We start from the raw sequence: 20,659 nt of genomic DNA on the forward strand, positions 1-20,659 counted from the left end.
AGCGACAATTATGAAAAAATGAAGAATTGTAAATCAAAAATAGAATTGGTCTTGTAAAATCACTTTGTAAGAAAAGTTGAAACTTTTGCTCACAATGAAATGGAAGCTTTTAATACATTTTATTCATGAAAGAGGGGGAAAATAGACGAATTCTTGGTGATGCGAAAGGTGATGTTAAACGTTGCATATCACAGATACAAGTCACGAAGCGTGGTCGAGACAAGTTTAGACGATCATCGTCGAAGAAAAACCGATGAAGCTTGACCGTACTCAACACAGGTATCTAAATATGTATCGAAATTGTTCTAAAGAACCGATAAGAAATGATGATTCATACGCGTAACCTTTACGATAACGAGTTACGTTAGCGAGCAGCTGAAAACGTGCCTGTGATATACATTTTAAGTATTGTGTGTTAAAAGCCCAGGGAGTTGTGAAATGTATTAGATCAGTGACCAAAGAAGTAACATAGTATACAAAATCCAGTATGATGTAGAAAGTGAAAGTGAGAGTGTGAACAAAACTGAGGCATTTCAATCGAATCGATATACCGAATCACATACCGACATGCAACTACGATGAACAAAATAAATAGGCCGGACATTTTCACGCGTGTCATTTATGATTTTATATTTCGCAACGCAACGCGTATTAGAACAAGCATTTACTGATTTATTCTCAATTTATTCTATTACTATTTTTATCAGAACTTATATACATTTATTTTTCAAGAAGTATTAAATATCAATGTAAGCCACATTTGAATAACAGTAAAAAATTAAGCAAGGGAATAAGCGAATCTATTACAAGAAAAGGAAGATATCGATAGTACTTTATATATAATTCACACGAAGCATGTATCGAAAGTATATTCGGACCTAAAGAAAAGGAAAGAATTTTCATTAACACGAATCAACGTACAAACTACATGTATAATTGATATATTTATTAACAGAATATCAAAAATAAGACGCAATCGGTATTTACAGAAGACTTTGTTACACGATGTTGACTCAACTTCGGTGAGAACGTAGCATAGAATCGGAACTCGATCGAGGTCGAGCTTTAGTAATCGATTGTTGCATTTTCGGCGTCCTTCTCTTTTCCACACACAAGAGAACCCTAGAATCACATACAAAAATAATTAAATCAGTCTGAAATAGGACCTGATACAGAATCGATAAAGTGTAGAAAAATCAAATTCTTATTGTAAGAGGCCGAGCATTGAGCACGGGTGCGTGTTTACGATACGGAGTGAACCAAAACATCAATGACCTTGAAAGAGGAGCAGTCACGTGACTGGGAGAGAGCACAAGGATTGGATAGTTTCGGCGCATATAATGTGTATTGCGCCGTGCGCACCCTATGTCCCGCATTCCGTGTCCGATAGATGGTTAAGAGTTTAGCGGGGGGAGAAGGGGCGAAAGACAGACTACGCGACGGCTTACGACGACGACGACGACGGGTACGACGACGACGAGGACGACGAGAAAAAACGGGAGAGGAGAGAGAGTGTGACTCGGCCCTCGTTTGTGTGTGCGCGCGCGTTGCTCGGTTGTGTTGTCCAAGATGAAGTCCGACTCTAAACCTTTGTTGACAGCTCAGGCGGAAAAGGCGAATCATTACACGTAAGTAAGCGCCGGTCGCGCGTGCTACGTGAAAGAAAAAAGTGTTGGATAAAAAAGAAATTTCGGAGAGTACTGAGAGAAAGAAAGAGTGCGTGATTCGGATAAAAATTAAATATAATAATAATGATAAAAAAGTGAAGTGCTTAACAAAAAAAAAAGAGAATTCTAATGAGAATATAATATAACAAAAAAATACACGTAATGATAATACGTATATGCCTATGTCCATATGCAAATAAAATAAAATAAAAACGAAAAGAGAAAAGAAAACGAAAGAGAACGGAATAAAAGAGGGAGGGCCGCGCGAGCACAGCAGCGCGGCATCGACGCGCGCGTCAAAATACGCCACGAAATAATGTGTAGCTCTGTGGATTCGCATTCCAGATACTTGAAGGAATTTCGCGTCGAACAATGTCCCCTCTTTATACAGCGCAAATGCACACAGCACCGACCCTTCACGTGCTTCAACTGGCACTTTATGAACCAGCGGAGGCGAAGACCGGTGAGAAAGAGGGACCGCACCTTCAACTATAGCGCTGATAATTATTGCACCAAGTATGACGAGACTACCGGCATATGTCCAGATGGAGACGAGTAAGTTTATCTATCAGTTAGCATTGTGTATACATTATATACCATTTTTACCGTGGGGCTACGTTATCGGTGGATTACTCGTACGTCGGTAGAGGGTATTATGAGTGATACAGTTGTGTGTTTCGTTAATTGGCCACCGAGATCAAAGCTTATCTGGCCAGTTATCGAGAGAGGTATGTTTCTGAGAAATCTCCAGTATCTATCTCTTTATTGGATAAGACCTGAGATATCGATACATCGATATGTTTGTTTATTTTACATATATAATATTAAAAAGACTCACTTCAGGAAATCAGTTTGACAAAGGGGTGGAAGTAGAGGCGGTCAGTTAGCGAAGCAAAATTCTGGCCAGTTAACGCGACATTACTGTATCTCTTATGTCAGATACATCGATTTGTCGCAATCAGCCGACGGCATCAAAACTCACGTAGTATTTAACATTTAATCTTTCCGTATTAAAAGATTCTTATTATCATCCTTTCACTTTGAAACACCTACGAATTTTATAGAGAAAAAGAGACATGGTTATCTATTATTCTTTGTTCGCTATATACGCGCGCGCGCGCGCATATGTATGCATGTATGTATGTATGTATAAGCAGATTAACATTGTTCTCTGTTTATAAAGCATGCAACTCAAGTTTGGAAACCGTAAATGAGTTTTAAAGTATGAATGAAAATGTTTCTTCGTGATCGAGTCTGGTATCGATGTGAAAGAATAACAGAGGGGTCTATCGGATTTCTTTGTGTCGTTGACACGCGCGTGTTGTAACATGCATCTGCGTGGTAATGCGTAACAACATAACATCTCTTTGAGAATAACCTATGTAACGAAGAGGAGGCCAATTTCGACGTAACTTTCGAGAGCACGCGTATGTGTTATATATATAATATATAACATATATATATATATATATGTACGTAGCGAGCAAAAATGATCGAAACATTACTGCGCTTTCATATCGGATTCGTGTACGACAGAAAAGCAGTATGGACGTGTATAGTAGACATAATAGTTTCATTTATTTACACACATCTTATGGCTAGATTACAGATATTACAGATATAGTAAATTTATAGATGCAATAATGTAGTTAATATTATATGAAAAGAAATTAGGTGGATAATTTAATATTAAAAATGAAGAAATTATGCAAAAAGTATTCATTATAATGTTTAATAAATGAAATACATCTTAATTTAGGTTTCATTTGTTTATAAGAATATGATTTTATATAAACATCCGTAGTAATTATTTTATTTTATTTGTTATTTTGACTTCTACCTTAATGAAATAGTGCAATGTATATGTAGATATTATTTGCAGATATATTAATGACAATAAAAAATTAATAAACATAATATTGCATATATGTAAACCGTGATTTATTTATTGCATACATTTGTATGTTCGTATTATATTTAATGCATATACAAACACGCAGAAAAAACAGATTTTTCTAATAAATTGTTTTATATTTCTAAATAAGAAACTAAAAGAGGACAATATATAGGAAATTGGTACAATTTATATTTCTAAAAAATAATAAGTATAAACATTCGGCTATCACTATCGATTATAGATTTCTATAGATTTTAATAATTTTTGCATTCTTACTCAAAAAGTAAAACATATTTTTCATAAATTTCTTCAGTGAAAAAAATGATCAACTCCATTTTTTTAGCACTGGAACTATCAAAGAAGTCAAGATGTCAAATCCATAATGTTTCTTGTAATTCTATACATTTACAATATTATATTTTTTGGAATTTAAATAATTTTTGCAATATTTGTTCTTTTCACTTTTACTTAAGTTATCGGTGGTTCTATTGTTAAAATAAATAAATTTTATAAATTTTTTTCATAATACAGTATGTTTTTAATTAAAGTATTTATTCAAAAGAGTTCAAAGATTCAACGGTTATATGTTTCGATTGTCTCATAGAATACGTATGTTGAAAATTTGACCTAAATTCTACAGGCAAGGAAGAAAAAGAATCAACTGTTAATAGGTATATTCATTGATTCTGACTAGTTTTTGCGGTTCAATCGCGAGTCATTATTTTCAAACTAATTAACGCAACGTGTTTTTGGATTAATTCAATCGAATCGAAGCGAGCAAATTAAGACATCGCGAGTCATGTTCCTCTTGTTATGAATGTATGCTTACACGCTTCCAGTCGCCATTGCTGATAGAATATAGCTACCGTCGGCTGTTAACCTGTTGTCATCCATTGTAGATAACCCAACGAAACTAAGCAGAAATTTCTCCATGCTTTCAGGCGTATAACTACACTTTCTTCCGCGGCCATCTTTTTTTCGAGGTTATCATTTCCTCTATTACACTTTCGTCCCTTTGCTTCTTAATTTGTATTATAATATTGTAACACTTTCGATATGAAATATTCTGAAATCGATATTAAATATTTGAAGTATATAAATGGTGTCTAACTGTTCACTGTGAAATATGAAAAAGGAAATATATAAGTATATTTGCATAATATTGAGGCTATTAACTCGAATTTGTTTAATTCTAGATATCCATGCAGGATATGATATTGAGACATAGATTTAGGTCATTGTTTTAAATTATCTTGTCGATTCCTTGCTTGATAAAAATTTATCGTTGATTTATTATTCTCAGAATATTATTTTTAAAAAGAGTATTGTTATAATCATTTCTTATTTGTTAATTAATATTGTAGAACTCATATGTGTATAAAATAAACAAATAAGAAGTACAGACGAATAAGTAGACGTTGATGAATGTTCTTTTAGGACGAACGAATAAAATTACGAGAATTATCACCAAGAACATTAAAACCTATTATCTGTTAATAAAAACAAACGAAACTAGTTTCTTTTAAGACTCTTGTGAAACCGTTAATAGACGAGGTTCAGTGTAAAAGCTTATTAAAAAATGTGCCAGTAATAATGTGAAAAATGTTTATGAATTATTTTTATGCTTAACTCTCTGACATCGTTAGATGGATTAGATGAATGAAAAAGTTTTCGTTATACTTGCTACAATTTGCATTATTTGTGCATTACAAACAAATTGTGCATTATTTGTTATTATTTATTACCTGTTACTATTAATTTTATAGTATTTTATTAACTTTTGCTATTACATTATATACTTATTAAGACATACCACAAAGATTTTTATATTAGAACTATTAAAAAAATCAACACAATCCTTTCTAAATTAATTTATTAACATAAATATTTGAAACATGTTTTAAAAATTTAAGTAATAAAAATTATCATTATTTTTATTAGTATATTAATATTTATATCCCTTTTTACAAACAATGTACGCTAAAATAGATTTGAATATTCTATTGAGTTTGGAGAAAAATATAAACACAAAGTAGCTACATTAACGTATTTAAGAAAGAAAAATTAAATATTTATTTATTCAGGAATGAACTTTTTTTCTATTTACGTGAAAATTACATGTTTTGTTCAATATAATTTACAATAATTATCACATCAACTTTCCCTCTGAAAAACACAAGATTGTGAGCGGTTTTTTAATTGATAACTAATTCGTACACGGATATATTTGTCGTATTATTAATTATGATAAGGGTGTGCTGAATATTCGTTGTTTGCAACGTTATATTTTTAGTTGATTTTCTTCATTCATAAATCATCATAAGTTTGCGATAATGGTTACTGTAATCATTTATTATTCTATTTTTATCTGAAATAAAAATTCGAAAGAATTGAATTGAAATCAGTCGTGATAAATTAATCTTTTTTTAAATGTTTTTAACATTAATCTTATGGAAGATTATAATGTATTGTTAAATAAGATTTTATATTTTTATTTCCACAATACAAAAACAATTAGCTAAAAAATTATTTTATTTTAGATATTTCTATATACATTTTATGCAAAAAATAAATGAAAATATCTGTGATCAGTTTTCCCTCCAAAATATCCAGCGCCTCGAGTTTTCAAACAAAGGAGCCTACTGATATTGATTTTCTCTTACGTGGCATGGTGGCAACAAAGAATTTTATGTGGTAATCCTTGTTGCTGCACCGTAAAATGTTCCGAAACCATTATGGCACAATTATAGCTCAGAAAATAAAACTATCTATCGAAAGTCCAAGGTCGTATTTGTTTTTCTGATAACTATTGTAAATTTTTTAATGTTTACCGCACTATATTGCATTCTTTTCTAATTTAAGTTAAATTTTAAAAGATACAATAACTCGCGTAAAGTACGAATGCGCGAACCATATTAAGTTGTAGTTCTTATTAGAAAAATCAGTGCCTTGTAATGTCCAAAAATTATTAAATTCAATTTGTATAGTCTCTTATATAATCATTACACAATTTATCATGTATTATAAGACCTACATTGAATATGTTGTTATCAAACCATATTTAATAGTTTTTGGTTGATATTTAGTCTAATATTGAGTAGTATTAAAATTCAATTCTTTTGAATTAATGTATTTGTATATCCTAATTAACATTAATTTAGTAAAATTCTATTAGTTTATAATAGTTAATTATTCAATAAGTTATCTTCATTTTTATGGTACATTTCTTATATACATTATGGTGCTGTTCTTCAATTAATTTACATAAATTTTATTGTTAAACAGGTGTCCGTTTCTTCACCGTACTGCTGGCGACACAGAAAGACGTTACCACCTACGTTATTATAAAACCTGCATGTGTGTCCATGATACAGACACACGTGGGTTCTGTGTCAAGAATGGCCCTCATTGTGCCTTTGCACATGGTAATCATGATCTTCGTCCACCTGTCTATGACATTAAGGAGATACAGGCGCTGGAGAACCCTGATTCTGATCCTAATTCATCTTCTAATGGACCAAACATACTTGACAAAGAAAGGAACTTAATGAATGAAGATCCAAAATGGCAGGATACGAATTATGTACTCAGTAATTACAAAACAGAACCTTGCAAACGTCCACCAAGACTTTGTCGTCAGGGCTATGCCTGTCCACAATATCACAACAGTAAAGATAAAAGACGTAGTCCACGCAAGTACAAGTACAGGTAAGTAATTGTCCCTACATTTGAGAAAAACTTTAAAAGTAACTATTTACAAATGTATCTAACTTGAAACTTCATTCCAGATCAACACCATGTCCTAATGTAAAACATGGAGAAGAATGGGGTGAACCAGGCAATTGCGAACAAGGAGATGCTTGTACATATTGTCATACACGTACGGAACAACAATTCCATCCTGAGATATACAAATCCACAAAGTGTAACGATGTACAACAAGCTGGATATTGTCCACGCGGAGTCTTCTGTGCTTTTGCACATGTTGACCGTGAGTGTACCCTCATAAACCGTACGTAAAACAGTTACTACTACTTTAGTAAGTTTCGTGCAACTTTTTTTTTTTTAAATAATATTTTATTGGCTTCATTTACAATACTTAATCGCTTGATATGCAATTGATTAAAATAAATTCATGTAACGCGCAAAGTTTAGTAATGTATAAAAGCGCTTGTAATTGCTTCTATATTGAAATTATTTAACATTTTATATTTGCTTTTGAGAATTCTTTCTCTTTTTTTCTCCTTCTTTTTCTTTCTTTCTCTCTATTTGGTAAACATAGGCCTTTTGTAAATGATTAAACTTAGTATTCAAAATTGCTTCTCAAAATTGATATATTGGGACGTTGGTATGGTGTGCTGATGGAGCAGTGTTGCCAACAGAAGAAATGAGCCTGGCGAGGGACATGGCGGTACCTATAGATTGTGGCACCAATCTGGCAGATATTCTAAGCAATGCGCTTCCACCCGATAAGCGCAGTCATGAGAAGGATAAACAACTTAGTGATAGTAGTGTAAGTCTACTGTGTATCTAAAAATAATGAATTTCTTTTAGGTAATACTTAATTTAGCGATATCATTAAATATTTGAATTACAGAATGGAAGCGGTGAAGTATCAGAATCAGCAAGTACTAGTAGCGTTGGCAGTAACAGTTCACACAGTAAAGCTCCTGGTGCTCAACTCCATAACTCCAATTCTAATAGCACCGTAAACACTTCCAATCAGCAAAAGTTAACAAGCATACTTTATAATCCCAGTTCTCTTTTGCAAGTTGTAAGTTTGACGACCATTTGATTGTGGAATCAATCAAATATCTATACATTTAATAAAGGTCCAGCAAATAATTCTACGAATATTAAACAGGGTGAAATACGAAAACAAGTGGTTGCAATAGACAGTGATCCTTTATTAACGAAAGCAGAGAAAGCTCAACAGAAACAAAGCCTATATATTGCATATAGTTTGAATGGAACCTTAGGGAATCATTCATTAGCAACTACCGTCTCACCACTTTCAAGTTCATTTTACCCAAATGATACTGTGGAATCTGTAGTAGGTAAGGTAAAGTTAAGGAAAAATAAAGGAAAAAGAATATTTTTACCCAGTTTTAATCATGATTTCTTTCCTTTTCAGGAAATGCATTAGATGAGTTACATCTAGATGACCCCTTAAATTTAGTAGAATCAATTCATAGGGATACTAATTCACCAATTAGCAATTCAATATCAGCAGGCCTAGCAAGTTCTGGACTATTAGGTAGCTCAGCACCAGTTAATATTCCTGGAATGAATGAACGTTCAGTTCTTACGAATTTTTCGCCATCAACTTCCAGTCCACTGCAGCATCTACATTCGACTGGTTTTCTTACTGGATCTAGATTTTCTCACCAGGATTCAATAGAATCGGTAAATGAAGTATTTTATTCTGTTCTCTCGTCTGTTGCAGAAAAGAATGTCTTGGCACTATTTTAATATTTTATTTTGTTTGGTTGATTTCAGACTATGCCATTTATGAATCAAGTATCAGATCCATTTAGCAATCATATTTCACAGCTTAGCAGTTCAGCTTCTAAGCTTAGCGGATTTAATAGTAGCTTATTTGATTTTACGAATCAAGGAATGTCTCCATCTCGTACTCAACCTCTCCCAGCATCTCCATTGGTTAATGCATTTTCCATTAGTCCAAGTAACACAGGATCTTTATCTGAGGTTAGAACTCCCCCACTTTTTATTTCAGCATTATTATTCATGAAGTAAAATAAAGTTTAAAGGAGACATGTCGTTTGCATTAATCTGTCTTAGGTACAAAGGCTCAGGGAGGAATTAACGTCAAGTCGTGCGCAACTAGCAACGTGGGACGAACGTATTAATCAAGCTAGAGCTGCTTGCGCTGCATGGCAATTAGAAAGTGAGGAGGCTAAAAGAAAAGCAAGTATCGCTGAACAGCAGAGAGATGAGGTAAATAGTAGTTATATTCGTTTTTTCCGTGAAATATATAAAGTTTGCGATATAAAAATTGTTAACAGGCCTTGTTGCAAGTGAAAGCATTAAGGGTAGAAAATGAAGCGTCTGGTGGTGGACCATACCTTCACACATTGAGAAGAACAAGTGAGCTCAGATCGTTATCGATAGCCGCATTAAAATCAATTCAATCACAGCTTCGTTCGGATCTCGAAGAAGTAGAAAAGGTAAAACAAAGTTGTTATGCCGGCTTGAACAGTTGGTATATCAAGCGTTTCGCGAATAATGATTAATTTATCTGAAGAGGATGCGAAAGAATTAGATTCTACAGCTACCTCATCTTCATCAAACAGAATTTTCTTCTATTATCAATTAAACACGTTCCAATTGGCAATCAAGAGTATCTCTGATAAAATTGTAAAGTCTAATCTATTTGCGATCGATCTTATTAATGGAAACACTATAGGTAGCTCAGTTGTTGCCGTTCCAGGTGCTGTACAGAGAAACGGCAACAAAGTGCATGGTTTGCGAAGAACAAAATCGCACTGTTACCCTCTCACCCTGTAACCACTACGTGGTCTGCTCGACGTGCGCTCCAAATCAACGAGAGTGCCCGTACTGCCAGACTCCGGTTGTCTCCACAAGTTAGGTCCGAATATTTTGTTAGAACGCCCGTTGTTATAATCTCCATTCTTTCTTAATAACCAGGACAAATATCCTTATAATTCTAATGTGAGTAGTACTAGGATTTTCAACGTAAATTCCCGGTACTTTAATTGCGATGGTATATAAAATGAACAATTAAAAGAATTTGTATTGCGATACATGTACAACCGCAATAGAAAAAAGAAAAAAAAAAACGATGAACAAATTTATTCAAATATATAATTTGACTGTCGCCAAAGTGAATATGGATGTGATAAGACTTCGTTTCCGTAGTCTCTATTTGTCATACATTTTTGTGTCAACAGTCATGCTACTATATAGCTATTCATCAAGATTCAGATATCACATCCTTTATATTAAGGACACATATTAATGATCTTGGAATGGAAAACTAATTAATATATAATACAAGATACATTTACTAGCAGGGTGCTAGCTAAATAGTTAGCATTTAATAACACGCATGTGTGCCACTTACACAAACAATGTAGCGTGAAGGAAAAGATAAACAATATAATCATAAATGATGGACAAAATTTTGGGACCTCTAAAGTATATATTTGTTTAAAAAATCGTAATACCATAATTAAACGCAACAAAAGATTAATGTCCCACAATATAATAGTTATAGAATAATTTCACTCAATTGTTGAGCTGTTAAACGTATGTCACAAGAGATGATATTTCTATTGTATTTAAAGATATATATTTAAATAGGATTTTTCAATTGACCCGTACTGATGGTAATAATACAAGTATTAACAAATTTTATAACCTTGGTTGAAAATGTAGTATCGATACCTATATTATATAAGGAATATATATATATATATGATTTCTAGATTTTTATACAAAATAATAAAATTGCTCATATTTATAACAAATAACGAATTGGAATTCGTGAAAGAAAAGTATGTAAGAAAATAATACATTTGACAATTTCATTGTTAAAAGAAAAGGTATATGTATTATTTCAAACTTACATTGTTCTTGACATTATTTTCTTTGTTTTCCTTAGATATATATGTACACATATATTTTTTGTTTTTCATCTTTTATAATTTCTATAAAATATACTTAAATTATAATTCATTAAAAAAATGTTTTTATACTTTGGATACATCGAAAAACAGTGATAGTTGGTAGTTAAGATTTTTATACAAATACGATTTCTTTATTCTCTTTTCTTTTTTCCTCTCTTAATAGCTGATAATATATCAATTAGTAGGTAGTTATTTGTATATGTTTCACTATGCTTCTCTTCTGTATATGGTATGTAGTATGTTACATTTTAAACTTTAAGTATGCTTAATATACATATAAATGAATATATATATGCATATATATGTATATGAATACATTATATACTTACTATTGAAATTAAATAGTGTGTGATAGTAATAAAGAAATGTAATTTTGCAACAAAAGTACATTACTAAATTAATTAAACTCAATTTTTGTGTTATAAGTTTTTACATTTTTAGGTGTAAGAAATATTATGAATATTTAGGATTTTTCAATTTAATCAAAAGATGAAGGAGTAACTTATATTTATGATACCAGCGATAATTATGTGACATACGTATTACAGCTCGATATAAATGACATGCAACTAAAAAAGCATGCCAACTAGCTTTTTTCAATGAAACGCGTGAATACTGCGTTTTGTACACCGGCTCTATGAAACATTTTCATTTTAAATATGTAGCTGGTAATCATTACATTATAAAGCGACTATACATTCATGGTAAAGAAAGAAAGAAGGTAAAATATTGCCTAAAGTATAAATGAATAGTATAGATAGGACAACATTATCAAATTTTTTCCTGATAGACATAAAACATTACTATAACCAATTTTAAAGACTATTATTTAATATTTACGATATAATTAAAATTATTTTAAATGTATAATACCCTGCACAAATTGACATTTTCTCAAAGGACAAGTATATTTTTGCAGATTATTAGAGCTTTTTCATATAAGTCATGAATCTTGTTTAAAACAAACACAATATTACCAAATGAGAATACAAGGTATAAAAAAGTACACAAATTTCATTAAAACAGAAAAAAGGGTATTATAACAAACTTTACTTAATTATTTAAATATTTAATAACTCGACAATGAAGCTGATTGTTGTTTCTCCTTTCTTCAATTATCTTCATAGTTTAGTATCAAAAAGTGAGGCCAAAAAAGAAATAAATGTTTTTATTAGGTCCGTTTTTATTACAAATTATTAATATTAAAATATAATAGATGTTACTAAAAACATACAATTTTGCGTATCATGGTATAAACGATCCATCAAAGGATTATGTTTGTAAAGAAAGGAATGAAATGGAATGAAAATGGTAAAAAAACAAAGTGTGTAACAAAGAAAATGTCAACATAAAGTGAAGATGATATTGTTACAAATACCAACTATGTATTATATTTCATCAAGTATGATGAATAGATGAATATTTTAATTTCTCCCGCGAGATCGTATATATCATGATATAATTTTCAAAGTACTATTTAGAATTTAATCAATTTAGCACTATAATAATGCATTTTTCAATTGTGTTTTTAAATGCATTCTTTATAAGTACTACAATCACAGCAGGTATGATAAAAAGAAAACGAGGTATTTATCTCTTCGCATTCTTAGAATATATTTTATCTTAAAAATACTATTCTTAAATGCGATTCCTTTTTAAATCGTCAATATTTTTTATGGCTGTTATTATTGTTATTTTTGCTTTCATAAAAAAAGAAATGTTCACACACTATCATCTTATAGAAATAGTAGGAGATTAACCAATTAAGATACTAGTTTGCCATTGAAAACTGTACTTATAAAGAATGCTTATTTCATCGACTTCTCATAATTATAATGTTCCCTCCAATGGGTTATATAATTAAATATAATAGTAGCTATTGAAGATTAATTATCTCATGCTTTAAAATCAAATAAGAGTTTAAGCAAAAAAATAGCGTAATATAATCAAGATCAAATGTAATAGCAAGTTTTTTTTATTTTTAATTCTTTTTTCTTTTATTTTATATAATAATGAGGTGCATTATGATTGTGGCAAGTCGTATGAAAACCTAGGAAAGATATTCCTGAATGATATAATATTAAATATTATAAACAATTATAATATATATATATATATATATATATATATATATACATATATATATATGTATGTATGTATGTATGTATGTATGTATGTATGTATGTATGTACGTATATGTACTATTTTACTTATAACAATAACACAATTAAAATATTAATTACTAAGAGCATAAATTATTGTGAAAGCAACAAATTTAGCTACAAAATAGGTTAATAGGAGATTAACAAATAAAAAAATTAGTTAATATCGTGTACTAAAGAAAAAGCATACAGTTGAATATTTATATAATACACTGCCCCAATTGTTGGTTTTAATGATTATTTTCCTTCATGTTTTTGGTATACAATATGTAACTCGTTATGAGATAGAGACTCTTCTAGATACTGACACGTTGTCTTTATATACTTATAAATGTATAATAATTTTTTTCTTACTATAATTGAAATATTATATGTTTAATATATTGAATCTCTTAAATGTCAAAAAGCTATATTTGTATAAATGAATCTTTATAAAGTTAATGGTAATTACTAAAATATTAACAATATAGTTTGTATTCATCTAACACTGCACAAAGAAAACCAACAATAGGGCAGATCAAATTGAACAATATATTTTTGACAAGTTACAATAATACAAATACAAAACGTTACATGCTCTGTTTTGTGCGAATGATTCTTCTCTTGTGTTAAACATTACTAGAGCCAGAAGAGCCATATTGTGACCGCTTGTTTATGCACTAGTTGAACGTTACAGAGATTGCCAGTTGTTTCATTTTCTTTTTAAAAGGGGAAGTATTCGTGATCAAAGAATAGGCAGATGATGGTTCCCTAATGTTGAGAAAGAATTATCTGCACACTCCAGGCGGCAAAGGCTACACATAATCATTAGATTATTGTACAATAATGAATTTCGTAAAATAGTAATATATAATATCTAAACAAAAAAAAAAAAAACAAATTTGCTGAACATTTATATTACAATTTATAACTAAAGATACTTGCTATAAACCTGTATTACCTTTAATCACTTGTAATTTTGATATATGACTAATGCATTTGTTATTTAGATTATAGCAGTATGAATTCCGATAAATCAAGAGTACTCTGACTAAAACTAAAATTGATTTCTATCAATCGTAGAATGTGTTCTTGTTTGCAAAAATAACTGCTCAATATTTTGACAAAGAAAAAACAAACTAATAGTAGATACATTCTTTTTCTCATTCAATTACTATTTACTACTGTTTATCACTATATATTTCGTATTCATCTTTTAGCTACTGTTTAAATCTATCTTCTCTCACATTGTTTTATTTTCTTCATTCTGCAAATGTGGACACATTGTTAATAATAATACAATTTTACCGTGTCTGGTGTTATTACGATTATTATGGAAACGTATGCTCTTTAAAATATTTATATTATTATCAGTTAATATAATACTGCAAAACTGCTTAGATTGTAAACTCGTGTGTATTTTGGTTGTGCAGGCTTTTAATTGGCAACTTTCTCCTAATTAAATGGTAGAGTTTCTTTTTTTCATTTTATGGTATGCAATATGCAAACATTCTTAATCAGACTGAAATTAACATGAATCTGAACAACACACAGACACACATACACATAAAAGAAAAAGAAATCGAGTTCTACAATACTGATATCTAAGCATTTTTGTATTAAATACGAGGTAGCAAATGGCTGTACAACTGTGATTATGTAATAACAATTTCTCTACTTAGATCTTATCGTTCGGTATGTCGGTATTTATGAAGATATAAGTATTTTACATACAAAAACAAAAAAAGAAGAGAGAAGGCTGTAAAACTTTCAACTGTGCTCATTGACGCACTCATTGACGAATCCTCGGCGTGCATTATTTATGATCCAATTATTAAAGGTATTGACAATTAAGAAGAAAGGAACTTGTACATTCGAGCATAAGATACAGCAAGCCCATAAAACTTTTGAAATCACTCTGATTGAAGCGATGTTGTATTCTCAAATTATGTAAGAATCGTGAAGATGTTTCAATGACAAACAGGAGTCGTTTCATTCTGCATTATTTTGACATGTGTTCTCTTTCTATCTACTCCGCATTTTTAAATTATTATGCATTTTTTATTCTTTGCTGTCAATTACTAAATGAAAATAATATTACAATTTTTGCTAGTGACTGAACATTGAAAAGTTATAATAGTACATTAAAGGAAAAAAGAGTCACAACGCAAAAATTGAGCTAATCATTTTTAATAAGATTTTTGTAACGATTACTACCTATTCATTCTTTTGAAGAAAATGTATCAGTCATTTGCATCCTCATATTACAATATTTCATGTCTCGTGTCAAAATAATGTTAACAAAATTGCGTCACGAGCTCTTACTATATCACAGAAAAAATAAAAGAATCATTGGTTATTTATTATTCAACAGTTAATGGTCTGTTCTATATTTAAATTCAAGTATCGATGAAAATAAAGGAACTATACAAAAACAAATGGTAAAACCAAAAGAACAGTTAGTAAAGTGCACAAGGTACAATCTGTAAACAGTGCCATTTTCAACAGATTTATGAAAGTAATAAAGTTACGTTCTGCGAGAAACAAATGTGATCTGTTAATGTTTCTAATTTCTATGGATAATTCTGCATTTCTGATGTGACGGAGATTCAAACGCTGATATTATTTATTCTATCTCTTGTTAAAGCTTCAATGTCCAAAGCTTGTATAACTATTAACACTAATTTGTTAATTTATAATGAATAATGTTAGTGGCAAGTTAAAAAACACACCTTTGAAGAGAAACACAAGAAAACAAAAATAAAATATGATAACAAGATTTATTTTTCGTGTATTCAATAATAAATTGATGAAGCTGTTATTTTTAATTTGCAATTGACATTATTCGCTGAAATGTACCTTAATACTTTAAGTTGAAATTAGATAGTGTGACAATTAAATTCAGTTAAATTATGAATAACTTAATTCTCAAGGTTTACTGGTAGTTAACTCGATTTCCGCCCCCTTAGGTATGCAGGATTGTGTAGAAATATGTCCGTTAAAATATTTTAATATTTTTGCAATATTACAACACCGTCTTCCGGCACAATAATATTTGCATATAGCCTAAAGCGCAGTAATAAATAATTTGAAATATTGCGGAAGGAGAGGAAATATTTATTACTAAGCTAGCTTGTCGTGTATAGACGTTGTTCTCTTACAGTGCAAAGAAACAAATTTAGAAACATTTAACATAGATGAAGAAAAAGTATATTCGTGCTATAATGAAGCATGTATCTATATTGCGATAATAAATATTTTACTGAAACTGTTGTACGAACGAGAAGATATTTTCTGAAACACGATTGATCCATTTTCTTAAAATATAGAACTGGAAAGCAGCAAAGAAGATATATAACTTTTTAATATTTAAGAGAAAAATGAATACGCCGCTCGTACAATAAACATTTTGTGAGGTGACCACAATTATTAAAAACATAGTGTAATACGTTTATTGTAACATATTTATTTCATAATCTCATAAGAATGAAATATTAATACCAGTTATTGAAATGCAGATATAACTATAAAAGTGTGTAACAGAATTCTGGGGTTTTACGTTTTCGTCATATTTTAATCTGCAACACATTATAGCAGTATTACAAAATCTATATATTGCAATCATAACATTACAATATACTGAATAATATATTATAGGAAAGAAGCTGCTGTTAACTTTATAAAAATTGTACATGAAAATTCACTTCTATAAAAAGATGGAATATTGTATTCTAACAACTATAATTATTTGGATGATAATCTTTGAAGAATGTAGAAAATATTTTATGTACAATTTTTTATGGTTCGACTTTTCTTATGCTATTATTTGTACAGAACATTATTTTAAATCAAAGAAATGTAAGATTGAGAAACAATGCCTCTGTAAACCATTGATAATGGTCACCCTCATAAAAAGGATATAGTAGACATAATTGAAACAGCATTTGCAAGATAATAATGATAGATTATAAAAAATTCATGGATATATACGATTGTTCTGGTTGTGGTTACTTCTGTATGTGCATTTTTATACAATGATTGTGAATCTGTATAGGCTAAACGCATATCATTGCTAATTTTTCTATAAATTCAAAAATTATATGTATTGAAGAGTTATCTTAATCAAGGTGTGCAAAATTTTGCAACTTTTAGCAGAGGCGGGCAAAATTCTATAATACATAAAGGAAAACAATTTAAATAACGTTTTTAAATAAATAAATGTTTAACACATAAGATCTGTAAATGTGTCCATGAAAGATGAAAAATAATACTGTTTAAACATTTATAAATTTATTCATAATCATAGTAGACTTATATCGATACAATTTTCATTTATTCTTCTAACTAGTAAATTTTGAAAACAATTATTTTATTTAATGAATACCTTATTTTTGAATGGAGTAAAGACAAATGTGTAGCATACAGTTTTATTAAACAGTTTAAATGTGTGTAACTATGTAATGTATAATATTTCTACATAAATAATAATAAAGTATTCATTTAATTATGAATACTTATTTTAATAGAATATCAAGAACAAATATTTAGTAATAATAAATTTTTTATATAATAAATAAGAAAACTTAAAATACGAAATATTAAAAAATGAGGTAATGCCCGTTTCTGTACAAAGTATTGCAATATTTCAATTATATTAAATCGACGTTAGTTAAAGGTGCTGCCAATAAGAAAAGAAAAACAAACACATACACTATCAATTAGTCGAAGTATAAAAGCAACCAGAAAAATATTATTTTAAGATGACTGTATAGTATTATTGTCGTATACCAAGCATCTCGTACAACAAAATGTTAATATATAGTGTTTCGTATTATAACAATTTTTATAAATAAACTTTTCTATTCGACTTGAGAGATGAAACGTTAATTATGGAAATTTATGATTTCATTTACAAATTTAATATCAGTGAAATCAAAAATGTTTTATCTTTTATTAGAATGTTAATCTACAATTGTTTTACATTTTTAGTTGATTTAATATAATCATTCAAATTAAAAGCAGAAGAATACTGAACTCTTAATTAACAAACAATTGTATAACCGTTTTTCGCAATCAAGTCGAATGGTAAACATTATATCATAACAGTTAACAATATTTGGTATTTAATTATTAATTATGAAAGAAGTGGTTGGTGTTATAGATCTTATATGTCGTTTAGAATGTCAGGCAGTACCTTGTAGTTACTAAAGAACAAAGTATTTTGTATATTTATCGATACTTTTTATTATGCATTAAAATTGCATTTATTATGTGCAGCGGTTAATACACAAATGTGAAGTTGCTGGATCGGTTATTCATATCACCTTTTCTATTCTTTCTTCTTGCGATTGAACAAAAGAACCCAACGAAAGGAAACAATGAAATATTTATGTGATTATCATATATAATTCTGATATGTTCTATAAGTATGTAGTATTTTCATATAAAAATTGTATATATATTTAATCGTATTTTCAAGTAATCTTCTTTTTTATATCAAAATTCAAGCTTGCAATTACTGAAGATTGTCCACATATTCTATTTTGTATGACAAAATCAATTTTGTGAATTTATATATATAAGTTTAAATTTTTAAATTTTACAGTAAGACTATGTTTCATTCATGTAGAAGGTAACAAAAAATGTTGGACAAATTGTAATTATTGTTTTTATTTATAGTATTAACGAGACTTCGTAAAGTAGAATATAATTTTCACATTCCACGTGAAGATTTGTTATAGAAGTACAAAAGTAATATGGGCTTGCATTTTTGATGTTCGTGTCCTGCCAAAACAGATGCAATTATTCACAAACCAATAATATACTAGCATCTGCACGATAATTGAATAAGATTTCATATCTGGTCGCATACCGAAAGAAAGACTACTTGAAATGTAAAGAAATAAAATGCAGTAAAAAGTTTTCGTTGTCGGTTAATCAATTAACGGTTGTAGGCGAATTCTAATAAATGTCAGTACAAATTGAATGATGAAGAAAAAAAAGTGAAGCATCATTTGTGTGCAAATGACAAAAAAAAAAAAGAAATAAGAAGTTGATATTGACGACACGTATTTTTGGCAATACAGTTTTAAATAACATATTTAAATTAACAATATAGCTGTAGTTGGAATGTTAGTAAATAAATTTTGTTCTAATATTTTCTTGATGACTGAAAGTTTATACATATATGTATGTGTGTGTATATATAAATATATATATATATATTATGCATATATTTATATGAATAACATTGATTTTGACGAAGATATAAGGATAATGATTATCTCATGGCGTAATTTGTAGAACAAATGTTTATTATTGCTTCTTATGCTATTATTAGGTAGTGAACTATAAAGAAGAATATTGTACATCAATAAAATTGATCATTTGAAAATAAAATATATTGATAACTTCTGTACCATGATGTTAGCAAACTATTATTTCTATTATTAACAGTAAATAAATACAAAAGCAATTATATATTAAATAATTATTGAACTTTTTAATTTATCATTTTCTAATTTTCACAAATTTATTAATAAAGTTTAGTTTATAGTACTTCATTATTTAAAAATATGCCTAAATATGTAGTTACCATCTATATATAATTAATCTCATTTTTAGATAGTGTAGTCATCTTCTTTCATTTATTATAGAATATTAAATATAATTATATTATCAATATATATAAATCATAATTGTTAGAATCAACATATTCAAGAAGTCCATACGTTCATATATATCTATTTATAACATGTATTTTGGAACTTTCTTTATTAAATATTATATTACGTTGTGAAATACTAACCCTTAAAGGTTATCATGAATGGAATTTCACCTTATGTAAATTTTGTTTTAATATAATCCCATAAAGGTACCATCGAAATTATTTGTAACTACTGCAAATAATAATTTTTTTACTCTTCATCTAATATCAAATAACGATAACAATAATTAATTACATTTATTTGACTTCATTGATTTCTAATGTAAAAAATCTAGGGTACAATTTCATCTACGATAAGATTAAGATCATTTCCTTCCATGATAGATGATATCTTGCAAAGATTTACTTATGCATACATATAAATATGTACTAAAAAAATAAATAGTGCATATGTATGTATTCGTATGGATCAATGCACTAAATTGCAAGTAGGTAAATATAGTCATGTGTGTCATGTGAGTACCTATATGTATATGCAGATACATGACGCACGTAATTACATATGTGTTTCATATATACATATATGTATACATATGTTTCTGAAAAATATATGATTC

General features: G+C 29.3%; 1 protein-coding gene and 1 long non-coding RNA gene across 6 annotated transcripts; both read left to right on the plus strand.

Moving 5' to 3' along the window:
• The first annotated feature begins 22 nt into the window (after positions 1–22).
• Positions 23–19,793, plus strand: LOC132913504 (RING finger protein unkempt). 5 transcript variants are annotated; one of them, XM_060971902.1, is made up of 12 exons: positions 28–1,628; positions 2,013–2,222; positions 6,850–7,272; positions 7,353–7,576; positions 7,935–8,077; positions 8,162–8,338; positions 8,429–8,621; positions 8,699–8,970; positions 9,064–9,273; positions 9,367–9,522; positions 9,591–9,752; positions 10,016–19,793. In XM_060971902.1, the coding sequence occupies exons 1-12, from the start codon at positions 1,570–1,572 to the stop codon at positions 10,172–10,174; spliced, it is 2,388 nt and encodes a 795-aa protein (XP_060827885.1). In that variant the 5' UTR covers positions 28–1,569; the 3' UTR covers positions 10,175–19,793. The 5 variants fall into 5 exon arrangements, with proteins under 5 accessions (XP_060827889.1, XP_060827885.1, XP_060827886.1 ...); XM_060971903.1 differs by having other exon boundaries at positions 7,947–8,077; XM_060971905.1 differs by having other exon boundaries at positions 28–279.
• On the plus strand, positions 2,229–3,421 carry LOC132913509 (uncharacterized). The gene is made up of 2 exons (XR_009659395.1): positions 2,229–2,395; positions 2,511–3,421. It is a non-coding gene; the product is annotated as an uncharacterized LOC132913509 (long non-coding RNA).
• Positions 19,794–20,659: the final 866 nt, after the last annotated feature.

This window comes from Bombus pascuorum, chromosome 13 (assembly GCF_905332965.1).
Source record: "Bombus pascuorum chromosome 13, iyBomPasc1.1, whole genome shotgun sequence".
Classification (NCBI taxonomy): domain Eukaryota; kingdom Metazoa; phylum Arthropoda; class Insecta; order Hymenoptera; family Apidae; genus Bombus; species Bombus pascuorum.

What these genes read in the sequence shown, in the direction of transcription:
- LOC132913504 (XM_060971902.1), top strand. Translation starts at nt 1,570, where the DNA reads ATGAAGTCCGACTCTAAACCTTTGTTGACAGCTCAGGCGGAAAAGGCG. An exon ending in ATATGTCCAGATGGAGACGA is followed by an intron (nt 2,223 to 6,849) that starts GTAAGTTTATCT and finishes ATTGTTAAACAG; the next exon opens with GTGTCCGTTTCTTCACCGTA. An exon ending in ACCAGGATTCAATAGAATCG is followed by an intron (nt 8,971 to 9,063) that starts GTAAATGAAGTA and finishes GGTTGATTTCAG; the next exon opens with ACTATGCCATTTATGAATCA.